Source organism: Thalassophryne amazonica, chromosome 3 (genome assembly GCF_902500255.1).
Source record: "Thalassophryne amazonica chromosome 3, fThaAma1.1, whole genome shotgun sequence".
Classification (NCBI taxonomy): Eukaryota; Metazoa; Chordata; class Actinopteri; order Batrachoidiformes; family Batrachoididae; genus Thalassophryne; species Thalassophryne amazonica.
Window position 1 is genome coordinate 99,390,470 of NC_047105.1, and position 27,443 is coordinate 99,417,912.

The 27,443-nt window shown below is 39.3% G+C and overlaps 1 protein-coding gene across 1 annotated transcript in view; it reads right to left on the bottom strand.

The window, feature by feature from the left end:
• The window catches only part of lrig1 (leucine-rich repeats and immunoglobulin-like domains 1), a 106,886-nt gene that overhangs the window by 56,613 nt on the left and 22,830 nt on the right, over positions 1-27,443 (bottom strand). The window contains exons 2-3 of the mRNA XM_034167167.1: positions 11,024-11,095; positions 7,104-7,178 (exon numbers count right to left, since the gene is read on the bottom strand). Of these exons, the coding sequence (XP_034023058.1) occupies positions 7,104-7,178; positions 11,024-11,095 (147 nt within the window). The remainder of the gene's footprint in view (positions 1-7,103; positions 7,179-11,023; positions 11,096-27,443) is intronic.

A 27,443-nucleotide genomic window follows, 5' to 3' on the forward strand; every position in this document is an offset into this window, starting at 1 on the left:
GGCTGCCGACAGAAGTGGCTGTGGAGATCTATCATTCTGGACATCCCAGCTGGACAACACGTACTGTGTTTGGATGGACATGGACTAACAACTGACCACTGTGACGTGCGTGTGTCTGCTTTCTGTCATCACGTGGACATAAATAAAAACATATATCACTGCAATGACGGGCTGCAACGCGTGTAGGGTGCAGCCCATTGACAGGCTGCCCTCAGGTTGAAATGGACTGTCAGATCATAACACGCAGCGAGACATCTGACTGTCACATCCACAAGACATGCATGTCGAGCAGGACACGCGCTCGGGCCGGCTGGACCTACACCAGCAGATGTGGACATGATCAGAGCGAACTGCTTCTCATTCATGTCATTTCATGACTGTACATCTGTGACTAAGGGTCATCTACAGAGGAACAGACGGATCATATTTGTATTGCCCACTTGATAAGAGGGATTCAATATAATGCAGTGTAGTGGTGTGTAGTTTTATTTTTTATTTTATACGTCCATGTCCTTCCTGATATCAGGCATTTTCCTGCACCTTTCACAGGCCAGCAATGATAGCTCACTAGTAACGTTTCTGACCGGCAATCAGAGCTTTTGGAAAGCGCAGGTTCGAATCCCATGGGTGACATGTATTTTTTTTTTAATTTTCACAGCAGCTGTGCGATGTGGTTACACATCGCATTGCTGTTCGCACTGTGTTCCCGCGTGCACGAAGCGTCACACCAGCATCGTGCATGCCTGCCCCTCGGCGCAATGTTTTGTGGTGAGCTCATACAAGCTGTTCCGACAGGAGTTGCCCTGAGTTGTACATATTCGCACTATGTGTGAAGGGGCCCTTAAGAAGAGCCCTCGACTACTGATGTTGTTTAAAATGCAAAAGTAATTTTTATCCAATTAATCGATTAAAAAATTGCTAGATTACTTGATTTCAAAAATAGTCTATCGCTGCAGACCTAGTAATGTCAACAGAAGTATTTTTTTCTGAAAGTCAGAACTCTGTTTTTTCCCATTTTGGAACTGAAATGGGTCATTGATAAGAACTGGAATCGATAAACAGAAACAAAATCAATATGAGAATCGATAAAAGTTCAAGCATCGGACAAGCCAGCAAATATACAATGGTTATCGTGAGTATGAGCAAATCAGCAAGGGAAGGAATGAGAAAGGATAAAGGGGATGGGTAAGAAGAGAGTTAGGGTCAACAGCTGGTGACCTTTGCTGAGAAAAAACAGATCAGTCTTAAACTGATGCGAGAAGCTGACCTCTCGTCACTCTCTGGCCCTAGTCTTTTTGCAGCACTCAAACCAATTTCTGTCAGTTTTCCACCTCTGCCTCCTTCGATCAGAGCCCAGCTGTGCGAGAGAGACAGATAAAAAAAATTTGGCCTTCAATTTGATGGAAGCCTGCACATAAAATTGCAGTACATATAAAAACTGACTGTCATAGGGCCAGTCATTTTTATGATAAAGAGAAGCTTGGGTCACCCTCTTTGATGTCAGAGGCCTTATTCACCCTAATTCCACTTAATTCCCAATTTATTTTCCCCGCCCCAAAGACCATCTGATTACAATGAGCCAGGCTCGTTTTGACACATCTTTTGATGTATGGGACAAGCCGCGGTTCACACTAGCATTCCCATTCTCCTCTTTCCAGTGTCATCTTTGACGCCAACTGTTTAGTCCGTGCCATCACACTTGAAGTTGGCAGCTGCGACAAAAGCAGAATTACTTCAAAATCAGATCATCTCATGAGCCGTATGATTTCTATCCAGAGCTGTTTTAAAAGGCCTCCTTTTATGTCGAGTGGAGAGACAGCAGGCATAATAGCAAAGTTTGTGTCGTATTGCTGTCACTTTGACACTGTGTTTTCAAAAAAAAATTTTGTTGTCTTTTTTGCAATCCTGCTGTGGCATTCTGGGAATCTGTGGGAGATTAGTGTGATTGCCAAATGCATTGTGGGACTGTGAGAAACTTGTTTATGGTATTTGGTATGTTTCATCTAAGGCTTCTTGTTGTAAAGGTGACTTTTGTTTTATTCGTTTGCTTTTGGTGTCATTCTTTTTAAAAGTTTTTGCTGGTTGCTTTACAGACTAAAATTTGGTGACAAAAATAAATAAATAAATAAATAAATAAATAAAAACTGCAGCAAGATGACCATAGACTTAACCTTAACTATGCCAACTTAAATCCATAAGGATGTTGGCAATAAAAAGGATAAATGAAATAGAAGAAGGAGATGAAGAGAATAAAGGAGGAAGCTACTGGAAATGGAAAAAGGGGTGAAACAGAGACTGAGTGACTCTTCAACCAAGAAAGAGATTAAGGACAAGGAATGAAAACAGAACTAGTGTATAGGTGGACAAGTGGTTAGTGCGCTTGGATTCAGTGTGGAAGGTTTGCTGTTCAAATCCCACCCGTCACATTTCTCCATGTCATGTGAAGTTGCGTGAGGAAGGGCATCCAGCGTACAACTTGTGACAACTCAACATGGAGATCCACCTCGGATCTGCTGTGGTGGCGACCCCAAGTGAAAACACGGGAGCAGCCGAAGGGACTTACTGCCTAATGAGAAAATAACTAAGAAACAAGTAAGAGTGTGGGTCCACTCACCTCTTACATTACAACAAATATGTATTCATGCCAAACATTTCATTGTCTGACAATCTCTGCTAATGTAAACAGTAGCAACTGTGGAATTAAAACCGTCAAACAATGATGAGGAAATACAGTGAGCTTCAATGTAAAACTGCAAACAACATTTTTAAGCTTCATTCACTGTTGTCTGTTATGGGCTCTTCCGAAAACAATTCATCTCTCAGTGATGTGATATGCTGCTGGATTCAGAACAGTGTGTGGCATAATGATCATATTGCTAAAAGTACCCCATAAATATTTGTATTTTTGTTGAGAAATATAATGTAGTTTTATAAATCACCAGCCAAATAACTTACATAATAAACAGTCTAGATTGCATCTGGTTTGTCATAAGCAGCAGAATTTGTCAGCTCCACAGAACAGTAATAAAGTGAAAACATACTTTTCCTTTTTACAGTTTTATCATTGCATTTGAGCTTTTCAATGAGTTTAGTTACAGAAACATCAGTAAATTTGTTACGGCCATCAGCAGACTGAAGGCTTATTTACTCAAAGATTTCAGAGGCAGTCAAACAGTCAGACAGGAGCAAACAAATTTAAGTGTCTCTAAGGCATTTGGAGAGTTCAGGTTTAGATGACAAGCACCAGAGAAGATAGATTGTATTTGTGTGTAAACCACCACCTCACACAAACTTGTAGTCAGACAGCATTCCAGACCGTCTCCAACCAATGGTTGAAAAATATTTCTATCTACACCGCCAGTACCGCCAGGCATGAACACACAAAATGGCATACTCAACAGCACATGGTGGTAACAGAAACAAAGGGTTGCTATTTTCTCCTGGGCATCACCCCGAGCTGAAGTTCACCTCTCATTTTCCTTTTGCTCTACTCCGATGCTCCGATCCACATTCTACATGTGATAATGTCACCCTGACATAAGTACTATTAGCATCCCCAATCCCATCCTCCCTCCATATTTCTCAACCTTCCTCCCCTACTCGCTGTCACCCATTTTACTGTAAGCCATGTGACTGACAGCTGCAGCTGCAAGTGCTTCAGTGGGCCTTTACTTCAGCTGTATGGCTTTGAAAAGATCCGACCCTCCCTCTTGCCTCCACTCCCATCAGGCCTACAGGCCTTCCCCTAGCAACAGGCTTCAACTCAGGCCAAAAAAAGACACCACAACCATTTCGAGAGGCTGCAACTCTGCAGTTTGTGCAAGCGTAGGTGAACTTGCTCCAATCTGTTCGCAACAAAAACAAAGTAAGCAGGCGTCTCTATAGATCCCACAGAATCAGACAGATTGAAAAACACTTAAAACAAAACAATTCACATCTCCAAACTGAATGGACACATAGCAACTTTTCTCAGACACTCTAGGCGGGCTCACACCCGGCCCATTTGCCTTGTGTCATGCCTGACATGACGGTCGTCCATCCCTACACACCCGCTGGCCTGAGCTCACACAGCAATCCATATTTTGGGTCCAAGCATGTTTTTGTCATCAATATGCACATTTTGTTTTGACAAAGAACCCAACTGAGTTTAGCCCTAATAGGATGAGATTAGTGATTAGATTAATTAAGTGATTAGTGATTAGATTAATTAAGTAATTAATTATGTGAGGAGTTTGAGTAATGCAGTACTTATGGTCCTTTTTTGCACTTGACAAGAATACTGTATATAAACAACAGAGATGGCAGTAGAGAGAGAGAGAGAGAGACAGAGAGAGAGAGAGAGGCTTTTATATTTTTATAAATTTTTAATTAATTTGTATCAGGTTGTAGAGATTTGCTTTGGGCACCATACTGCGGCTGCCCACTGCTCCTAGTGGTTGTATGAATGTATATGTACAATGACAATAAAGGCTGTCTTCTATCCTATTCTTTTCTAAGGAAGATTATTTTAGAAATTCTTATATTGAGAAGCCTGATTTACTTTTTGTACTTGAAATGGCATAAACAAATTAAAATGTGTGAAATACCAAGGGGCTGAATACTCTCTCTGGTGTGGTCTTTATGTTCTTTAGCATACCTCAAGCGACTCTGTTTGTGGCATGTACGCAGAAAAGGCTTCCTCTGCATTGCAGCATCATACAGCATCTCTTTGTGCAAAGTATGCTGTATAGCTGAACGATGCACAGAGACACTATCTGCAGCAAGTTCATGTTGTAAATATTTGGAGCAGGTCTGTGGGTTGACTATGACTATTCTCACCATCCTTCGCTTCAGCTTATCTGAGATTTTTCTTGGCCTGCCACTTCAGGCCTTAACTAGTACTGTGCCTGTGGTCTTCCATTTCCTCACCATGTTCCTCACAGTGCAAACTGACAGCTGAAACCTCTGAGACAGCTTTTTTATCCTTCCCCTAAAGGATGATGTTGAACAATCTTTGTTTTCAGGTCATTTGGGAGTTGTTTGGAGGCTCCCATGTTGCCACTCATTAGAAGAGATGCAAAGAGGAGAAACATTTGCAAATGGCCACCTTAAACCTTTCTCAAGACTGGATTCACCTGTGTAAGGAGGTCAAGGGTCAATGAGCTTACCAAACCAATTTTGTGTTTGAATAATTAGTGCTGAATGTATTCAGATCAATAAAATGAAAAGGGTGCTCAAATTTATGCACCTGCCTAATTTTGTTTAAATAATTATTGCACACTTTCTGTAAATACTAGAAATTTAATTTCATTTCTCAAATATCACTGTGTTTGTCTGCTATATGATGTATTTAACTGAAACTGCTGATCCAAACAACCAATTATTTATAAAAATCATGGAAATCATCAGGGGTGCCCAAACTTTTACATACCACTATATATATATATATATATATATATATATATATATATATATATATATATATATATATATATATATATATATATATATATATATATATATATATATATATATATATATATATGTGTGTGTGTGTGTGTGTGTGTGTGTGTGTGTGTGTGTGTGTAATGATGACATTGCCACTGTATGATAAATTCTGAGAAGCATATGACACGCAGGAAGATGTGAATGTGTGACTCTCACTGAGCTCAGCACTGAAAGTGATATGGCAATGAGCAACATTACAGGAACCAGCAGCTGCATATTTTACTAGCAGGCAGTCATCTGGTATTTTAGCAAGGTGTGAAAGAAAATACACACAGTGAAACACAAGGTATACATTAGATTAAATAATCAGGATGAACTTTTAGGTTGAGTGCAAAATTAAAAGGTCTCCTGTCATACAAATGGGAAAACTACAACCTCAACAGATGAGTGGGACTCTGTCACAACTCTTCATTCATGTCTGCACACATGCTTTTGTAGAAGGAACAATCCAGCAGAAACACATGCAATGTCTATGAGGCTGTTACAATGATTACCATCCCACAAGCTATAACCTTTAGAAATTAATTTTTGGGACTATTTTTATTAAATTTGTCATTTGTATTGTTTGTTTTTTGTTCAATATATTCCTCTGACATTCTAAAGGATAATAGTTTCAAACAAAACTGTCAGCCAAGAACAAACATTCAGTAATTTAAAGAATCGATTTATGCTTCCTGTGTGTAATGGTGTCACTTCATTTGATGCAGTTCACGACTTAAATCTTACTAACTCACTTTATAAATGGTTCACCAATTGTAGCACTAAACATAACTCATGTCATCCTGATCCTTAATATTTAACATCATATGAGAAAAAAAAAGAATTGCAAACTATTTTTCTATCAAGAAACAGGATTCTGTGATTAGCAACAAGTCTTCATAAATCACATGCAAATATATATTCTAATAATAGTACTGTAATTCAGAGGTAAACTGAAATTATTTTCTACAGAGGCAACTCCAGACCTGTACTGTAGTTTTTCCACAGCTTGAATTGGAATAATGAGACTGCTAATGGCCTACCAAAGGCAACTGTTACATAAGCAAGTACATCCACGTGGACTCTCTCTCTCACACACACACACACACACACACACACACACACACACACACACACACACACACACACACACACACACACACACACACCACATAGGTTGATAAATCTTCGATAAAGCTGTAGTGCAAATTAAAATTAAACAATTTATACAAGCTTCATCAAATTAATCCAATCTTACATCTGAGATATCAAGAGAGATATAGTAAGAGGGAAGGTGATGGTCTACTGGTTAAAGCGTTGGGCTTGAGACCAGGTTCAAATCCCAGCCTGACTGGAAAATCACTAAGGGCCCTTGGGCAAGGTCCTTAATCCTCTAGTTGCTCCTGGTGTGTAGTGAGTACCTTGTATGGCAGCAGCCTCACATCGGGGTGAATGTGAGGCACTTTGAGCTTCTGATGCAGATGGAAAAGCGCTATATAAATGCAGTCTATTTACCATTTAGGATGTCAAGAGACAATTTCAAGCACATTTCCCAGATGTCACTGACCCAAGAATGAGGTTACAGAAAAACAGATAAGTATGATTCAGGATTAAGAAGTAAATGAGGTGATACTCACAGGTACAATGATACAATCTTGGATGTAACCTGGCCTAAATCTGGTATGGAGGTCAGCTCATTGTAGTTCAAGCGCCTTAAAATGACAAACACAAAGCAGCAGTAAATTAGGGACTAAAACCCTACAAAATATACATGGATAATGTGTTGCCCTAAAGTTAGGAGAGTCTACGTATTAGACCATTTTTCACCAAGGGATACAAACCCTTGCAAGTATCAAATTCATGAGCATCAAAAGAAATTTTGCACTATTACAGTACAGAAAAAATTAATTTGAGTGTCAAAATCAGATATCCCGTCAGTTACGTATGTGAAATTAAATTAGTTCAAGAACATATTGATAAGACAACAACAATATAATGATAACAGTAAGAATGGACACAAAAGGGTGCTGGATACATTTACAGTGACAATGTGTCAAAGATAAGTTCCTGTTGACATTTACAATGTCCTTTCAATGTATTGTTATTATTTTTATGTCATCTACAGTAAGAGGGTGATTCTCACGAAATCCAGATTTAAAAGGATTCCAACTTCAAAATTTTCAAAAGACATTTGAAGATAAATTTCTAGTTAAGCATCTAAGATTAATGTCTGAACTTACTAAAAACATTATTATGAGACATTGTTTTGGGAATTTTGTATAAAATTACAGGTATTTTAGATATTGAGTGCAGAGAAAAATATCATTACCGTAACATGAAATCACATCAAATATATTGTTACATACTTTTATTTTTGGATATTTTTAAAGTAGGTTATTAACACTTATGTCAAGATGTATACATGCCCCAGGAAAGATTACTTTGTTATATTTCTAAATTAAAAAAATCATAATTTGTCTCATTACCGCAACATACCTAATGATTTATATCATGTTTTTTTAGGATATTTCTTTGAAAACTGACATATATAATGTTTTTTGTTAAAGGGATTAAATAAGTAATCCTATAAACTGTATCAACAGAATTACAAACTAAAACCAATTTTACAATTATTAAATAATTTGCAAATAAACACATTGCGGTAATGACAACAGTGTTTCGGAAATTAAGTTCACTGTTTCGGAAATGAGACTCAGTGCAACACATTTATAGATCAGCAGTGATTCATATTTAACACACAATGTCACTATTTATAGAATATATTTTATAAACAAAAACATTTCCATTCAAGTAATTTCATTCATTCAATTCATTTAGATGTATGTTCAATTATGAGTCACTTGTACAACATACAATGAGTCAGTCACACAACATACAACAATTAAGTAAAAACAGTAAGTAAACAAGTAATTGCAGTGTATCACAAACACACAACATTCAGTGTAAAATAGAACAGTAATGAATCTTAACCCATTTTTTATTTAGAACTATAGATTTAATGGAATAGTAGGCCAATTCATTTATGTACGCCTTTTGTGCTTTGCTCATATATCGGGCAAAACACAGAAATGGCAGGCAGAGGAGGTGACAGGAAGTGGTTCCGGAAATATGCCCCTAATGTCTCGACTGTAGTACCAGACCCTTTCTCCCTCCAAAGGCAGTCTATCAATCTAGCACTACATAACAATGGGATGTAGAGGGCTATGTAAGTAGGCAAAGATGTTTTTGTGAGAATGTCCTAAAAGGGAAATTAACTTATTTATTAACTTATCAAATTTATTTATTTATAGTAATATTTAACTTATCAACCTTTGACTTACTTGATGTAGTTTCATGGTTCTTGGAACTGCTTTAATTTGTGGAGGAACCAACTCATTGCTCTCCTTAATTTTTTCCTCTAACACCTTGTAGAGAGTCACAGATGAATTCTGTAGTTGGTCAAATAGAGAATCAGCATCTGGAATGCTGGTTCCATATGAGACGATTCTATCTGCCAAGTTTTTTAAGGCCCCATCAACACCGTCTGGTGCACCTTTTCCATGTGATGCCTCTGTGAAATTCCATGTTATCCACTGAAACCCATGCATGAACGGCACAGTGTAGGCCAGATAGAACAAAGTCTTGTTTCTATACTGAGAGGTTGGGCCATCTGCTATAATATAATATAATCGATTCCTGATAATACATTACATTTAATGCCAGTACTGCATAAAAAGGGAACACTAGTGACCACTGCTGGAGAGTTTGTAAAAACTATATATATATATAGCAGTAGTTACAAACTCTCCAGCAGTGGTCACAAGTGTTCCCTTTTACTTTTTTATTAAGAGTTTTAGACAAATATCATGTTATATCAGAAATACACACAAGTTTAGACATGTATACATCTATTTCTCATTACCGAAACAGTGAATCTCTCTACCACAACCTGTCCTCAAGTGTTGCTGTGTATGAGTGACCTTGAACTTTCCTGCCCTCTTTCAAGGCACTATGAGGCCTAGCTAAACTTTACCTAGCTGTTTATATTTAGACCATGATGAAGTAAATATTAATCAAGAATTTTTAAAAATTGTAAATTTTAAATGTTAAAAACTTTGAGTATCGGTAATGAGACATGAAAAGTTGTGTAGGCACTCTAATAAATGAACTTTCAAATTTTATCTGGCGAGAAATAAAATGAGGTGCTTACCTGGTGGTCATCTTGGGTGTCACTGGAAATGATGTCCCCCCCACTCAGAATTCCTTGATTATAGAAGTTCTTTTCCTTAAAATGTTCACTTTTTTTTACAAATAAATACCAAATATCACATGTTTAGTTACTGTAACTGTTTGTAGTATAACATGCACTGAAAGTTTATCATGTTTATTTTTATTAAGTATTAAAATTAGTATTTCGAAAAACCTAAATTCGGTAATGGACTCGTTGCGGTAATGAGAATTATACTATTAAATGTGAAAAAAACAACAAAAAATATTTTAATGATGTTCACTTTAAATCATGTGCAACATAGCCTATAATGATATGTTTATAACTGTATCCTTATAATTGTGATAGCATTTACTTTGTTTGTCAAAATGCAGCATGCCACCTACTAAGTCTGTTTTCATGAGAATCACCAAAGAGTAATTCAACAAAAGATGGTGTAAGTCAAAAGGTTTCAATCACTACTTGACACGTCTGCCCCAAGAAGCAAGTCATCCTTTTAAAAACTAAAAATAACATGGGCGTAAAACAAATGCCGAGGAGTGTACAACTGGCTGGATGGCCTGCCATAGATGTCACCAGAGTGTGTATCACCAGTTAGGTAGTGTATGTGTGTGCGTGCCTTGTATGTGGTGCTGAGCGACACTGAGCCAAGCCCTCTCCTCACCATATAAAATATTTACAAGGCTAGCATTGGCCACAGTATCGGATGGTGGAGGGGAGGCTTAATATAGAAAACCACCGCTTTATTCTCAATTGGACTTCAAGGCAATGCATATGAGGATTGCTGCAAGGAAGTGGAGTGGCAACTGTGGATATTACGCCACATTTTTCATTGATTAATGGGCATAAAACCTACCCGACACACAGTAGTAATATACTATATTCAGGAACACAAATAACTACTTTGAGTGTGCCAAATGAATAAGTGCATCTTCCAGCAAAGATAATAGGAATATAAAGATCAACTGACAAAAGATTGGAACCTACGGTGCCTCTATACATAACTACAGGACTGAACGAATTCAGACTGTGGAGAGAATACATACTAATCAACATCACACATAGTGCAAATGCAGGAGATTTAATCAAGGCAGCAAAAAGAAAACCAATGACAGACCAATGGACTAATGCCTCATATGCACAGAGGAAATACAAATTTGCCCAGCATCCTACCACTTTATACAACTATGCTGATTGTGCGCTGACATTGAGTCAATTTATGTATGTTACAGCAATATGTGCTATTTGAAAGGTATCTAGCTAGGAGCATACAAACACTTGCAAACGTGCAAAAGTCTAAACGTGATGAAGCAGATGCCTCTTACTTACAGCTCTCGTAAATTGGGAAGATTGACAAAGACATCTACGTCAATGGCACTCAGCTTGTTGTGGCCAAGATTTCTGAAAAAAGAAAAGAAAAATAAGACATAAATACAAAGGTAGTTTAAACATTTGTTAGTCTACCAGCAAAGAATGCACAAGAATGAATAATCCAAGTATAACTAATCCAACATGTTACATAAATTTTATTGCATTTATCTCAGGCATTTTCACATGTGCAAACAGGATTGGGATCAATAGCAACAGTTATTCCTTCAACCTGACAAACAGTCTCATTCATCTACATTAAGTACGGCTCTGTAGTACATCCATTCAGCTGGCTTTCCAGGGGATACGATCAATACTATCGATACAGAGAGCCTCTTTTTCTTGGCTCACTTACCTAACACATCCTACAGACCATTCATCTGCAGCAGTCAATTTGCACTTCATGCTAACAGTGTATTTAATAGCTGCCACTTGTCTTGTACAAAAGTTTATTAGAGTGATTTTTTTTTTCCAGTGATACAGTGTTATCGCTGTTGTAGAGTAAATCAGGAGAGGGTATGTGTGCTTGTAACATGCATCTGCTTTTCAGATTAAGCTTCTCAAGCAATGTATGAATGAAATTGATTTCAGATACAAATGCTTTCTGTGCTGCACACCCACACACACCTCGCCTGGTTGGCACTTGGCCTGTTGGCAAAGTTGAGGTTGCAGTGACAGCCATGTTTGTGTTTGTGTGGTGTGGTTAGGATAAGCCAGACAAAGGGAGCCCACAACTCCCAGCCGCCTGCCTCCTGCCACTCCTTCCCTCTGTCCAGCTGTGAGAGAAAGCCTAGGAATGTTTCACAGGCCTGCAGAGAGATGACCACTTGTTCCCAGAGGCTGGGGACAAATTTACCTGATGCACCACATTCCTTGTCTTCCCATCCCACCGTGGTCTCTAAAGTCCACTCAGGGATGTAAAAGGGAGGTGGAGAGCTGATTGAATGCTGTAGGTTTCCTTGAGTACTATGAAGCCTTTTTCAAGCAAATTTTTTTTAAGGCAAACTGAATTTTTACACAACACATAGGGATTAGACATGCTCCTTAATGATTCTCATAAAAGTATTATGAAAATTATTACTGCCAGAACCAAAAACAATCTGGACTGATTTTCAGTTAGATTAGCATTCAAGTGTCTGAGTCTGCCTGCGTGAGCTGATCCAGCAAGTAAACACAGTACTTATCCCAATTCAAACTCTAAAAGAATCAGGTCATATTGTCTGAGTATTATCAACTTTTTTTCCAACTTTCTTTTCGAAACAAAGAGGAATAACACAAATTTACTGTGCTTTTCTTTTTATTGGAAAAAAACAGTGTTGGATCTGATTCATTGTACAGTGTGAGTACTACCTATAATCATTAACATCACAAATTTTACATTTAAAGAATGTGTTTGTGCGATAGCATAACATGATCACTCAAGTTGTACATTCTCTGCAGGGTCAGCATGAAAATGCTTATCTTGTAATAAAACAGCAACCAGATATTCATCACTGACAAAGCATGGCTGTAGTGTATCGAAAAACTTTAACTATTTACCTGGATTATATACAATAGCACATTCATCTTGTGCTACACACAAATCTTTTGCTGTATTCTCCCAAAATGAGAGAGAGATAGCAATCTGGGGCTCAAAACATGTATGTCTGCCAAAAGTGGTGCTGATATCTTTGATAGGCTTGGAGGAGATACTAGGGTTGAAACAAACACACATCCTTAGCCAAACTGTAGTAACACTGTAAGATTAGCAGTAGAAAGATTAAGGGAATGGCTCAACTACCACCAAAATAATAACAGTCTGACACTGTAGACACTCCAGTAGTTTTATACATTTTATTACTGCCAATCTCAATCTCTACTGACAAATTTCCCTTTCTTGCTTTCTGCACTTGACAGCAGATAATGACAGTCTCCCTCAGCAATTCTTTCTCCCAGAACATGTGTGACAAGATAATAGCAGAGCATGTGTCTGCCCTCGGGGCAGGGGAGGCGTGCATGTGCCTATTAGTTAAAATCATTCACTGGGGCACCTCCCATTGTGGACTAGATTATTAAATTGTTGTCCCCTGCAAAAGGAGGCAATTACCTCTTTATGTTGAAGCTAAGTGAAAAATCACACAGTTTTCCTATGGGCCACCTGTGCCTGCAGCTACGCATATTCAGCCAGCACATACACACACAAACACACACGAACACAACTCAGACAGAATAAACCTGGGAGAATGCCGTAATCTGGAAGAGCAATCTGCCAACTTGCTGCTGGTGTACAAAAAAAAAAAAAAAAAATCCCAAAACAAGGCAAAAGTTGCCAATAAACTTTACTTAAAAGAAAAAATTGTGAATTATCCAGCTATGACCGTGTCTCATTCAGAAGTGTGAAAATAATCAAATAAAGAGAGGGAAGAAGAGGTACAAAGAAATTACTAAATATAAAAAAGAGGGCATGTGAAAATCTGCCATATTGCTGCTGAAGGCCACAGCAACAAAGCGTGCCCTTTGTATGTTTGCGTAGGCGTTGATGTGGCTTTTTCTCAGTCGCCCGTGGTGTTTACACAATATGCTTTCTCTCTCCACTTCAGCCAGATTCATTTTGTCACCTATCAGATGAGATAAAGTTCACAGCATTTTAACACCTACTGTATGAGGTGATGCTGATAACACCAGTTTTCTTCCCTCTCCTGCACCCCCCCCCCCCCCCCCCCCCCACACACACTCCCACGGAAGGTGGGGGAGCAACACTCTATACACTTTGTAATAATGGTGTTTTGGACTGTTTCACTGGAGAACAAACAGATCCAGTAAGAGGAGAAAGATGTACGAGGTCTGTTAGAAAAGTAACAGACCTTTTTATTTTTTGCAAAAACTATATGGATTTGAATCATGTGCGCTTGCATCAGCCAAGCTTGAACCTTCATGCGCATGCGTGAGTTTTTTCACGCCTGTCGGTTGCGTCATTCGCCTGTGGGCAGGCTTTGAGTGAGCACTGGTCCTCCCCCCTCGTCGGATTTTCATTGTCAGGAAAATGTCTGAACGACTGGAGCAGCGCTGCATCAAATTTTTTCAGAAACTGTGAGAGACAGCCAGGTGGAAACCATTCTGAAAATTCAGATGGCTTTCGGTGAAGATTCTATGGGCATCACAAGGATTAAGGACCATTACAACCGGATTAAAGACGGCCCACAGCGGCTGAGGGCGCGCCACGCTCCGAGCGGCCATCAACAGGCTGAAATGACCAGATCATTTCCAAAGTGAAGGCTGTGTTGATCCGGGACGTCGTGTGACCCAGAGAAATTGCGGAAGAGGTGGGCATAGCCATTTTTAGGCACATTCCACTGTTAAAGGAGATTTTGTAATGAAAGACGTGCAGCGGAATTCGCGCGTCGGGACGAAGCCGCAATGGCGGAGAACAAAAGCAAGTCCGTGTTGGAAGTCTCACGGGACATGTTGACATGCCCAGCTCTCCACAATTTCTCGGATACTCACTTGACTAAAAAGCCACCGAAAGCCGTATGAATCTTCTGAATGGTGGAAGACATGTCCCGTGAGACTTCCAACACGGACTTGCTTTTGTTTCATATTAATTTACTTTAAGACTCAATAAAATGTTGTTCAATTTCAATTTAATCAGCTTATAAAGTGCCGAATTACAACAAAAGCCATCTCAAGGTGCCTCACATAGAACACTTCAACATAAAAAATTTAAATAAATAAATAAATAAAATAAAAAAAATTCAAATACCTAATTAAAAGCAGAAGTAAAAGAATAAAACATAAAATAAAAACTACTCATAAGAAAGAGAATAAAAATAGGTTTTAAGTCTTGACTTAAAAATGTCCACGGACTCCAACTGCCTCACTAAGGGCCATGTACTGGCCAACCCAGAATGAGTTTGCCCACTCAACAAACTTCCCCAGCCTTCTGGACATGATGAAGGGACTTGGGCTGTCGTACATGGCTTTTCCCCTTTGGGTACCCCTAGAATGGCCAATTTTTAGCTTAAATTTTCAAAAGCTCTCCCATTTCCGCTCCCTCGACATTACCACTACGCTAAAATTTTATCCTAGCTAGAACCCTGAGCCTCTTCCAATATGCAAGAAGTACAGCACACCATGGACTGGTCACCAGTACTAATACTTTCACAAAACGTAAACTAATTTACTATCTTTAGACTGCAGGAAGAAGTTAAATTATACATTTTGTTTGGTTGTGCTCATTTTACTAAAAGTCAACACAGCATATACCCATGTTGATTTGGCACAAGTTTCCTGACAAAACTCCAGATGTACATGGAGAATGGGGAACAGGTAGCCTTGAACCAGAGACATAGTAAGTGCTTGCACCACGCTGCTGCCAAGAGAAAGACATAATACCCCTGGAAAACACACGCAGAAATGAGAGGAATATAAAAATCACACAGAAAGGCCCCAAAGCCAGTTTGAACACACACCCTATTTGTAACAAGGTGAGCAATCTAATCATTACAGTACAGTGCAAAAGATCATTTCACCAGTACAGAAGCAATGTACAGCTTAAATGCAGGCATGTACTGTGATTACGTGGGACAAAAATGCCTTGAAGCAATTTGGCTCCCAAACAGTGACTGCATCAAACAGTGTACCATTAATTAATTAAATTACTTTAATTTGATAAACCCACTGTATCATTACATGGTACAGTGGGTTTATCAAAGTTGTGGCAGGGTTATTTGACATTCATTTGTGGAATGCCAGGAAGCTGAGCAAGATAGGGTGATGTAGGATGTCAATACAAATACCAATTTTCCCAGGGACTTTCTTGTGCTGAGCACCAGGGTGTTGTTATCACTGAGATGGCCGTGCATGTGTGCGTGTGCAGAATAACTCAGAAATAAGCAAGGAGATTTTCACCAAGTTTGGTAGGAATAGATCTTGTGTGAAACAAATGAATAATAATAATAATCCTCTTACAACCCCTGGCAAAAATTATGGAATCACCGGCCTCGGAGGATGTTCATTCAGTTGTTTAATTTTGTAGAAAAAAAGCAGATCACAGACATGACACAAAACTAAAGTCATTTCAAATGGCAACTTTCTGACTTTAAGAAACACTATAAGAAATCAGGAAAAATAATTGTGGCAGTCAGTAACGGTTACTTTTTTAGACCAAGCAGAGGGAAAAAAATATGGACTCACTCAATTCTGAGGAAAAAATTATGGAATCACCCTGTAAATTTTCATCCCCAAAACTAACACCTGCATCAAATCAGATCTGCTCGTTAGTCTGCATCTAAAAAGGAGTGATCACACCTTGGAGAGCTGTTGCACCAAATGGACTGACATGAATCATGGCTCCAACACGAGAGATGTCAATTGAAACAAAGGAGAGGATTATCAAACTCTTAAGAGGGTAAATCATCACGCAATGTTGCAAAAGATGTTGGTTGTTCACAGTCAGCTGTGTCTAAACTCTGGACCAAATACAAACAACATGGGAAGGTTGTTAAAGGCAAACATACTGATAGACCAAGGAAGACATCAAAGCGTCAAGACAGAAAACTTAAAGCAATATGTCTCAAAAATCAAAAATGCACAACAAAACAAATGAGGAACGAATGGGAGGAAACTGGAGTCAACGTCTGTGACCGAACTGTAAGAAACCGCCTAAAGGAAATGGGATTTACATACAGAAAAGCTAAACGAAAGCCATCATTAACACCTAAACAGAAAAAACAAGGTTACAATGGGCTAAGGAAAAGCAATCGTGGACTGTGGATGACTGGATGAAAGTCATATTCAATGATGAATCTCGAATCTGCATTGGGCAAGGTGATGATACTGGAACTTTTGTTTGGTGCCGTTCCAATGAGATTTATAAAGATGACTGCCTGAAGAGAACATGTAAATTTCCACAGTCATTGATGATACGGGGCTGCATGTCAGGTAAAGGCACTGGGGAGATGGATGTCATTACATCATCAATAAATGCACAGGTTTACGCTGATATTTTGGACACTTTTCTTATCCCATCAATTGAAAGGATGTTTGGGGATGATGAAATCATTTTTCAAGATGATAATGCATCTTGCCATAGAGCAAAAACTGTGAAAACATACCTTGCAAAAAGACACATAGGGTCAATGTCATGGCCTGCAAATAGTCCGGATCTTAATCCAATTGAAAATCTTTGGTGGAGGTTGAAGAAAATGGTCCATGACAAGGCTCCAACCTGCAAAGCTGATCTGGCAACAGCACTCAGAGAAAGTTGGAGCCAGATTGATGAAGAGTACTGTTTGTCACTCATTAAGTCCATGCCTCAGAGACTGCAAGCTGTTATAAAAGCCAGAGGTGGTGCAACAAAATACTAGTGATGTGTTGGAGCGTTCTTTTGTTTTTCATGAGTCCATAATTTTTTCCTCAGAATTGAGTGATTCCATATTTTTTTCCCTCTGCTTGATCTAAAAAAGTAACCGTTACTGACTGCCACAATTTTTTTTTCCTGATTTCTTATAGTGTTTCTTAAAGCCAGAAAGTTGCCATTTGAAATGACTTTAGTTTTGTGTCATGTCTGTGATCTGCTTTTTTTCTACAAAATTAAACAACTGAATGAACATCCTCCGAGGCCGGTGATTCCATAATTTTTGCCAGGGGTTGTATATATGTCAGATATGTGCATGTATGTCTGCTTTTGGCCTTTTTGTAACCATGACAACAGCCCCCAAAACACACACACACACACACACACACACACACACACACACACACACACACACACACACACACACACACACACACACACACACCTCCAAACCAAAAACAATATATACTACTATTTTTTTTATTATTATTATCTACAAACCTGGGTTAGAAACAGCAGGGGGTCAGCAGCTTTGCATTTTGTATCATCAGTTATCCATCTTCATGATGAAGTGGCATAGAGGAAGATTTTCTTAAAAAGAAGACCTGAACGTTTTGCCACAAATTGCCAGAAGGTACATCTGAGATTCAAGCCTACATCTGATCTGTTTTGGTGAAAAAAATCCTTTTCTGCTCTACTCCTCAATGAAGCCAAGTGTGTTGATGCAAAAAGCAAAATTTGCGCTGCGTGCAATCTCTCCAATCACAGACATAAGTCTATAACTTCTTCTGGGTTGTCTGGGTGTCTTGGTGGCTTTCCTCACTCTTCTCCTTCTTGCACAGTCACTCAGTTTTCAAGAACTGTCCACTCCATGCAGATTTAGCATAGAGTACCATGCTGTTTGTATTTCTTCATAATTTAAGTAAATAAAGTCCAAGACGCATTCAGTGGTAGATTTACCATCAGAGAGCTTCATCCACAACTACTACAAAAGACTATGAAGTCTTCACTATGAAGAGGGATACCCCATTTCATTAGCACTGATTTTCTTCGCTCTCTTAGCTGTTATTCTGGTGAGGAACCCAAGCAACAAATGGGCTTTTTGTTACCCATCATATTAGGTGGTTTGTAAATGCAAATGTGGATGAGCATTTACAAACCGCCTCATAAGAACATATGGGATTTATCAACAGCTGATACCTACTGACGTGTACGAGGTCTGTGAGAAAAGTATCGGACCTTTGTCTGGGGAAAAAAAACTGGCTTACCTGGAGCGTTGGAAACCTAATCACCCTCGAAGTAATCTCCTTGGGACTCCACACACTTCTCCCAGCGGTGTCGCCACTGTTGGAAGCATTCCAAAAACGCCTCTTTCGGGATGGTGCGCAGCGCCGCCGTCGTTGCAGCCATGATGTCCTCCCTCGTCTCAAAACGCGTTCCTTTTAATGGTGTTTTGATTTTTGGGAACAGCCAGAAGTCGCAAGGGGCCATGTCAGGAGAGTACGGAGCCTGTGGAACCACATGAGTTTGGTTTTGAGACAAAAAAGTCCGAATTAAATTGGAGGAATGAGCTGGCGGGTTGTCGTGGTGGAGGCGCCAATTTCCTGTGGCCCACAACTCCCGTCTCTTACGCCTTACAGCATCACAGAGGCGTCGGAGGACATCTCTGTAATACTCCTTCATTACTGTTTGACCCTGTGGTGCGTACTCGTGGTGTACCACACCACGGGAGTCAAAAAAAACATTCAGCATAACCTTCACGTTGCTGCGCACTTGGCGCGCCTTCTTCGGTCGTGGCGACATGGAATGCTTCCACTGTGACGACTGGAATTTGGTTTCCGGGTCGTACCCGTACACCCAGGACTTATCACCGGTTATAATGGTGTCCATAAAACTGGGATCAGTGTGAATGGAGTCCAGCATGTCCTGTGAGACTTCCACACGGAGGTGCTTTTGCTCCGCCGTCAGCAACCTCGGCACGAACTTCGCAGCCACTCGCTTCATGTCCAAATCTTCTCTAATAATGGAATGTGCAAAAAAAGTACTTATGTCCACTTCCTCCGCAATTTCTAGGATGGTCACTCGATGGTCCCGCATCACCATAGCGTTCACTTTGGAAATGATCTCCTCATTTCGGGATGTCGATGGTCGGCCGGAGCGCGGCTCGCTCTCCACCGTTACGCGTCCGTCTTTAAACCAGTTGTACCACTCCTTAATCCGTGTGGTGCTCATGGCTTCATCCCCGAAAGCCGTCTGTATTTTTTGAATCATTTCCGCTTGGCTGTCGCCACGTTTCTGGCAGAATTTAATGCAAAAGCGTTGCTCCAAGCGTTCCGCCATTTTCCGCACAAGCAGAACTCCGACGAAGGGGGTGAAGCACTCCTCCCGCAAGGCATGCTCACAGGCGAATGATATCACCGACAGGCGTGGAAAAACTCACGCATGCGCACGAGGGTTCAAGCTTGCCTGACGCAATCACACGTGATTCAAATCCATATGGTTTTTTAAAAAAAATAAAAAGGTACGATAGTTTAATCACAGACCTCGTATACGAGTAGTATCCGTGTTTCATAAATACTGATTTTTTAGTAATTACACAGAATAAATTTTGTTGATACAACAGCATTTAGTACCTCTTCTATGCACAGTTTGATAAATAAGGGTCCTGGACTGTCAGACGTGAAGCAATCAAAAAGGTCTACAAGATCTTACAGCCCGTGTATCCTGCTAGTAGTAGCTGTTTTTGAGATTACTCAACTTAAAAACATAACTTCTTACTTGTGCAGTCAGTTTTTCTAACTTTTTCTCTTTTTTACAGTGTAGATGATTAACTCTGGGAACAGAACTGTCATATACCGATATTTGAGATCAGATCACGAATCAGGACATCCCTTGTTGTGTTATAAAAGTTTTAAAGCAACATGAGAGTGTTAATGATAGCAGTGTCTGTGAATCTGAAACTAATTAAGCGAAGGAAAACAAACTGAGAAATGATGGGCAAATAATAGACTAACATGCATCAGCAATCGCTGCACAACTACAGAGGAGGATGAAATGCGTGCATCAAAACACTGTGAGAAATTTTTACCAAAAACGTAGTGGAGGTTTGCACATGTTGTAGTGATCAAAGCCTTCACAGTGTATGTCTTGATGTTACGAACCTCACACATTATCTGTAAAAATCTACTATTTTCAGTGGCTTACATGTATGAAAGACATGATAAACCCATAACAGGCCTCACAAAGTAAACTATGTCATGTACAAAAATAGGCCGCAACACACAAATGCAGTAGGTCATAATTTTGAGACTATGTTGTGGATTTGACATATAATACTCATTAAAAGGTTTTATAACATAGATGTCCTTATGGGTTATGTGGGAGTGAGGAAAGCGGGGAGTTAGAAGAGTGATGTCATGGCATATGACACTGTGCTTGTAAGTCACTGCACAGTGTGTGTGGAGGGGAGAAAGAATATATGAGGGAGGGAGGGAGAGACTTGCAGATAGATCATAATTATCTTTCCCATTTATATCATAGATAAGAGCAGTTTGAACTTTGCTCGCTGAAAGTGTGAAGTGATGTCAGCGATGAGCCTTCTGTGGAGCAGTAGGAAGACAAAGGCCCTGCAATGTGCTCAATTTCACAGCTTCATAAAACTAGTCAAATAATAACCAGCATGACAGAGAGCCAGACACACACACACACACACACATACACAAAATGCTCCTCCTGTCATTAGGGGCCAGTTTATACCCAGGCAACAGCAGCGAGAGTGTAAACAAAGCTAACACCCGTTCTAAGGCACCACTTAACAATCAAGCAAAACAGTGGAAACAGAAAAGTGGCAGTAAACAACCACTATATCAATTGTCATGTGGATGACAGCATGAGCCAGGGAATTTTAACTGATGCTTGTGCTGAGGAAAAGTATCAGTGTATTTTGTTGTGTAGGGTCTCAGAAAATGAACAGAATACAGACAAAAACATACTGCTGTATATATAGGCTAAGCGTATATGTGCATTTGCACTGTAAGCACCGCCTACCAACATATATCTCAGCCTTTGAAATCAGCCTGACAAGGAGCATGACTAAAGTGTTTCTTAAGGTTTCTATGGCAGGAAGCGAGCCCCAGCTTGGAGCCATGTGCCATTCTGTGCTGCCGGTTGAGGGTTGGGACTAAAAACAGTGAGAAGAAGATTTATTTGTGGAAAGGATCCGCATAACTCGAGGCACTACAAAAACCCACGACCCAGCCGTGTGACCCCAGCCTGGACACATTTGTCCAATACATACTTAGCATGTGCACATATTGTACAAACAAGGTCTTGCTCCCATATGCATTCTAGCGTGAGAGCAGTATAATTTGTTACAAACGTTGCCAGACTATTTCCTTTTGATCAAACAGAAATAACTGCACACAATTAATCACAGAAAATAACATGTCTGCCTCCTCAGTGGGGATATTGTTTTAGTAACGTGCAAGAAATATATATATGCATGTGTGTGTGTGTGTACACACACAAACACATACACACACACATATATATATATATATACATATATATATATATATATATATATATATATATATATATATATATATATATATATATATATATATATATAAATGAGAGGTGGGATGAAGTCACCATCAAGTCACTTTCAAGTCATGAATCAGCAAGTCCCAAGTCATGTCTCAAGTCATAATGACCACCAATTTTTTGCAAGCTGACTTGAGACTTGGCTTGGGACTCACAGATTGATGACTTAAGAATGACTTGACAGTGACTTCGTCCCACCTCGGATTTATATATTATCCTACTTATGTTTATTATGCTAAGATAGACAATTCCGCAATAGCTGCACTGTACACTGTAGGGAAAGAAAACTAATATTGTTTTTATGTAAATGCATGGCGGACTACACGTTGGATCTCCGGTGCTCCTGTCTGTTCTACAGTATCACAAAAAATATACAGGAGGAGGGGAGGAGTTTGGCCTCATTTAGCACTAACAGCCCCACTACTCTAACACTACTGCCCGTTCTCTAGAACGAAGCTGTTAGACTTTCACTGCACTTCTCATTCTCTGTCCAAGTCACGCTTTGCTTAAACATCTTCTCCAGATTTCCAAACTCCTACCAGATGTAGAGAATTCACATATGATTCATGAATCAAACCTACTTTGCAGACACTGGCTTGGGGGGAGGGGAAAACAAAAACCTTGGCTCATCAAATTTCTTCACAAAAGAGCCATGTACTGTCCTGATTGGATTCCTGCAGAATGACTTGTAACAGCAGCTGTTTGATTGTCTTTAAATGCAGTGTGAGGCCATGAGCTCATTCCATGTTTTCATGTTAATGTCAGCCATTATCTGTCATTATCACAGCCAAAACTCAATCTGACCTGTTCATAGACAATCCACTCACAGCTGTGTTATCACTCACGTTAACTGATTAATTAATGGGGGCGTCACTCACAAAAACCAGATTAAAAGGTTTTCCACTTCATAAATGTAAGATCAGTACTTCCACTGTTAAATTCTGTATTTTTGATACAATTACAAAGAAAGAACGACTAAGGAAGAAATGTGCTGATGCTGCACCAAAAACAGGAACTGATGGCAAGATGTAAAAACCTAAAAACAAAAACAAAAAGCACAAGTGTTTTGCAGGTTAAGATGAGCCTGGCGACCTGGAAATATCCTCTGGAGAGAAGGAGAATGAAAGTCAGTAGGAGTGTGTGAATGAGAGGAAGCCCGATAGAATAATGTGGTTGTGAGGAGAAGAGGTTGTTAAGGTAGACTAGTGCGTTGCCCATGGGGAGCCACGGGCTCTATATTATGTAGTGTTTAAAAAATAGTTAGCTGACAGTTAGATGATTTACTACCCCTGTTGGAATGGCGCGTGACTCCAGAATTTAATTATCAACATCCATTGTTCGCTGTTGTTCCCTATTATCCCTAATCTCTCCAAAAATATTAGTCCCATCAACTTTCCATTTTTGTGGCGTTCATCCTTGACCCAAAATATGTAAGTATACCAAACAGCAAATGTCAGCTCTCCCCAGTTTCTCTGTGATCGAAGCCATACACATGCACGCATGCATATACCTATGTGCCTTTCACATTGCAGACTTTACACACGTCAGGCAACGCCTCCCAACATATTCGTGACATCAGACACTTCGCTTTGGAAGCGGCAAGGGGGAGGGGAGATTGCAACGTCACACTCTGGTTGTTTCCACAACCCGAAAAAAAGTTGAGCAATTGGCATCTTGAATTTGCATCACCTGAACCACAAAAAGCTTTAAAAAATAGCAGCAGAACGATTCTCCCATCACCCTGCTGGGAGAAGCTTTTTTCAGTTACTTTTCAGAGTGACGCCGACCGAGGGAGGACTGATGACTTGGTGGGATATGGATCGAACCGCAACAGCGGGCCGACCCGCACGGAGAAGTCGGGGTACAGGCATCATCCCTGGGCAGAGCGAGGCAGGCAGCCGGGGCGATGGAGTAGACCCACTCAGTCTGAAATTTCACACTTTTTGGATGTATGCAAACTCCCAGTTTGACCAACAGAGCTTAGTTCTGCAGCTTTATCAAGGTAAGAATAATATTAAAATAAAACGTGACATTTACACTGCTGTGAAGCTTTAAAGGCCCAGTCACACAGCACTTAACAAAGGGTGACGAAGACCTGACGAAACAAGAAATTTGGACCTTCGTTGACTGTCGTTGGCATCGTTTAACCTTTGCGCAGCCTCGTTCCTGCAGCGGGCGCTTCGTCAGGATTTTTAAACTGATGAAAATTTTGAACGAAGGGCAAAACCTCAGTTCGTCTGTGTCTCGTTTTGCTGTCGTTCTTGACGTTTTTTAAGCGTTTGTGTAGTTTTTGTAACGTTATTATTTAATTTGACTTCGTTGGAGCAGCTGAACATTTTCACACAGCGCAGAAACTGGTTTGTGAGCGCTGAGGCTGCTGCTGCGTTCATGTACATCGGAAATTACAGGGCAAACTCAGCCTGCTTGCTTGGATTTTTTTGATCTGTGGGGGGGGGGCAGCTTCAATGGGCTCAGGCACCTTACATAGGCCAAAATTAATCTTTTGTGTGGATATAATTAATTATTTTGCCACAAGCAACTGTTGAATTTGAAACAACAAAAAAGTTGTGTAATTTCCGACGGTACTTGAATGCAGCATCAGCGGCAGCAGGAGCTCCTGCGTGCGCTTATTATTTTTATTAAATATAACAATCTGAGTGTAGGAATGATAATCCAGTCCTTCTGTACATGTGGCAACAGGTAGATAAATCAAAATGATTATATAAAGATCTGCCTGGAAGGCAGAATTCACGTTGTGGATCAGTGATCAGCTGGTGGAATAACCGCACGAGTCAATGCGCGCGTTCACACGCACTGATTAATTTACTGTTCTGATATATTCAAACATCTTTACACTTATATTTATTCTCCCTTTTGACAGTTTTCTGTTATAAATAAATATATATGGCTTAGAACATAATACTGTGATACAGCAGTGACCATGGCGCACTTTCTTTTTTTTTTTTTTTTTTTTTAAATTGGAGCCAGACGGAGTGTGGAGCGTGTCAACAGACAGTGTGGATTCTGATAATGATGGACATGAGCCCTCTTTTGTTCTGGACGAGGAACCAGAGCAGGTGGTCCACCGACGTGCACACAGATCTCCACCGATTCTGTTTGCAGTTTCTCCAGGACTTAGGTGGTATGAGTTCCGTCCCAGCGCCGAGTCCTGGAACGCAGAGACGCAGACACACATTGCTCCAGCTGCGGCTCCAGGTGCGTTTCATCGAGATCGTGAGCTTCGGTTTTGTTAATTTCCTCTTTCGTCCCTTTTGCTTTGCAGACTGTTTGAGATAAAAGCTCTTTTGTCCACCTTTTCTCAACGAATTGTGACATTTTTTACTTTTTCCCTTCATTCAGGAATCGTCATGTGCCGTGTGACTGGGCCTTAATGATCGGCTAACGTTGCTTAGCCTTTTAGCACAGTTGATCTGAGTGAACATTTCAATTTGTAAATGGTTCAGTCTTTTTTGATTTTTAGCAAATAAACCTACAGCTTTTTTCAGAGACCACAAAAGCTCAATTTTAAATAACTTTTTTCGGGTGTTTCTTTTTTCGTCGCTTTTTCTGTGTTGTTTTGTTTTTATATATATATATATATATATATATATATATATATATATATATATATATATATATATATATATATATATATATATATATATATGTATATATATATATCTATATATATATATATATATATATATATATAAACTGTTTAGTGTTTCTTTATATGTTAAGAAATATTTTTTATTTGTCCCAATCAGGAACATTTGCTGTGCAGACAACCTAAATACAGATGCACTTCAAAAACTTCCATTGATGAGCTAAACACCATGAAGTCCAGTCTGAAGAAAACATCTCCAGGAGAAAAGTGTCTTCAACAACACCACCAGAGGTCAAAGCTGCAGAAGAGACCTTCATCTAGTCCTGAGAATCCAGCATAACATCACCTGCTTATAAATAAAAGGCTCTTTAAACAGCACCTATTTTATTATAGTTTTTAAAACTGTTTCATTTTATATTTTAACAATAAATGAATTTATCATTAAAAATGTCCACGAAATCAAAGTTAAGTCAAAAGTCATTTGCACAGGTAGAAGCTCTCCCTTTATTGTGCACAACTTTAAAACATTCACAATCACTAGTTAAATTCATATTTTAGAAATGACTCTGTCCTGATCACAACATTAAAGGCAATCACATATTTTGATGTAATTACAAACTGAAATGACTCAAAAAAAAATTCATCATGAGGTTTATGTCACAGAAATCCTACTTTACAATCACTGCAGTCAATGTTAAATTATCTCCTGTTGCATTTATAACAAATTTGTATTTATTTACAGTGTCTGTTTTTCTGGTTGAAATGAGATATGAATAATCTACCAGACTTTAAAAAATGTACAAACTTTCATGCTATTTTATTTGTCTAAAAATAAATGTCCATGGTTCCTTATGTTAAACAAGAAATTACCTAATCTGAAATAACAGATGGTTTTAATTTACAGATGATGAAAGGTTTCTAAAGAACCATTTATTTATTTGCTATTTTAATTACAAGTGTTCTAAACTGTTTTTTACAGTAATCAGAAATTTTGAGGTACAAAAAAAAAACGTTTGAAAGGATTTTTCTTCAGAAAACTGCTATAAATGTAATGTCCTGTAACACGTTTCTGTTTTGTATAGATCAGTGGTTTCTGCACTGATCTGTTTTGTATAGATCAGTGGTTTCTGCCACTAGTCTTTGGCCCGACATGTCGTTCCTATTGGACAGCGCGAAGCTACATCACAGTTCAGAGTGGCGAAAGTTGGACTGGACTGAACTCTGACCACGTCAGCCTGTTGACAAGCGGCATTGTGTGCCCCCGTCAGAAGCGTCGGTTTAGCTCGGCTTTTGACTCGACACCTCTAAAAAGCAATGCGTCTCATTGAAAATAATGCTTTTTAGACCGATTCGTGACCCCTCTGACGCTTCCAAAGCATCCGGTATGAAAGGCCCTTTACATAGAGGCCACTTGGCTTTTAATATATAAAATACATAGATTAAATACTTGGGGTCAACCATCCAAAGTAATGGAGAGTGTGGTAGAGAAGTGAAGAAAAGTGTGCAGGCAGGGTATGACAAAAGGAATCTGCAAGAGTAAAAGATAAAGTTTACAAAACAGTAATACAACCCCTGGCAAAAATTATGGAATCACAGGCCTCGGAGGATGTTCATTCAGTTGTTTAATTTTGTAGAAAAAAAGCAGATCACAGACATGACACAAAACTGAAGTCATTTCAAATGGCAACTTTCTGGCTTCAAGAAACACTATAAGAAATCAGGAAAAAAAAAATTGTGGCAGTCAGTAACGGTTACTTTTTTAGACCAAGCAGAGGGAAAAAAATATGGACTCACTCAATTCTGAGGAAAAAATTATGGAATCATGAAAAACAAAA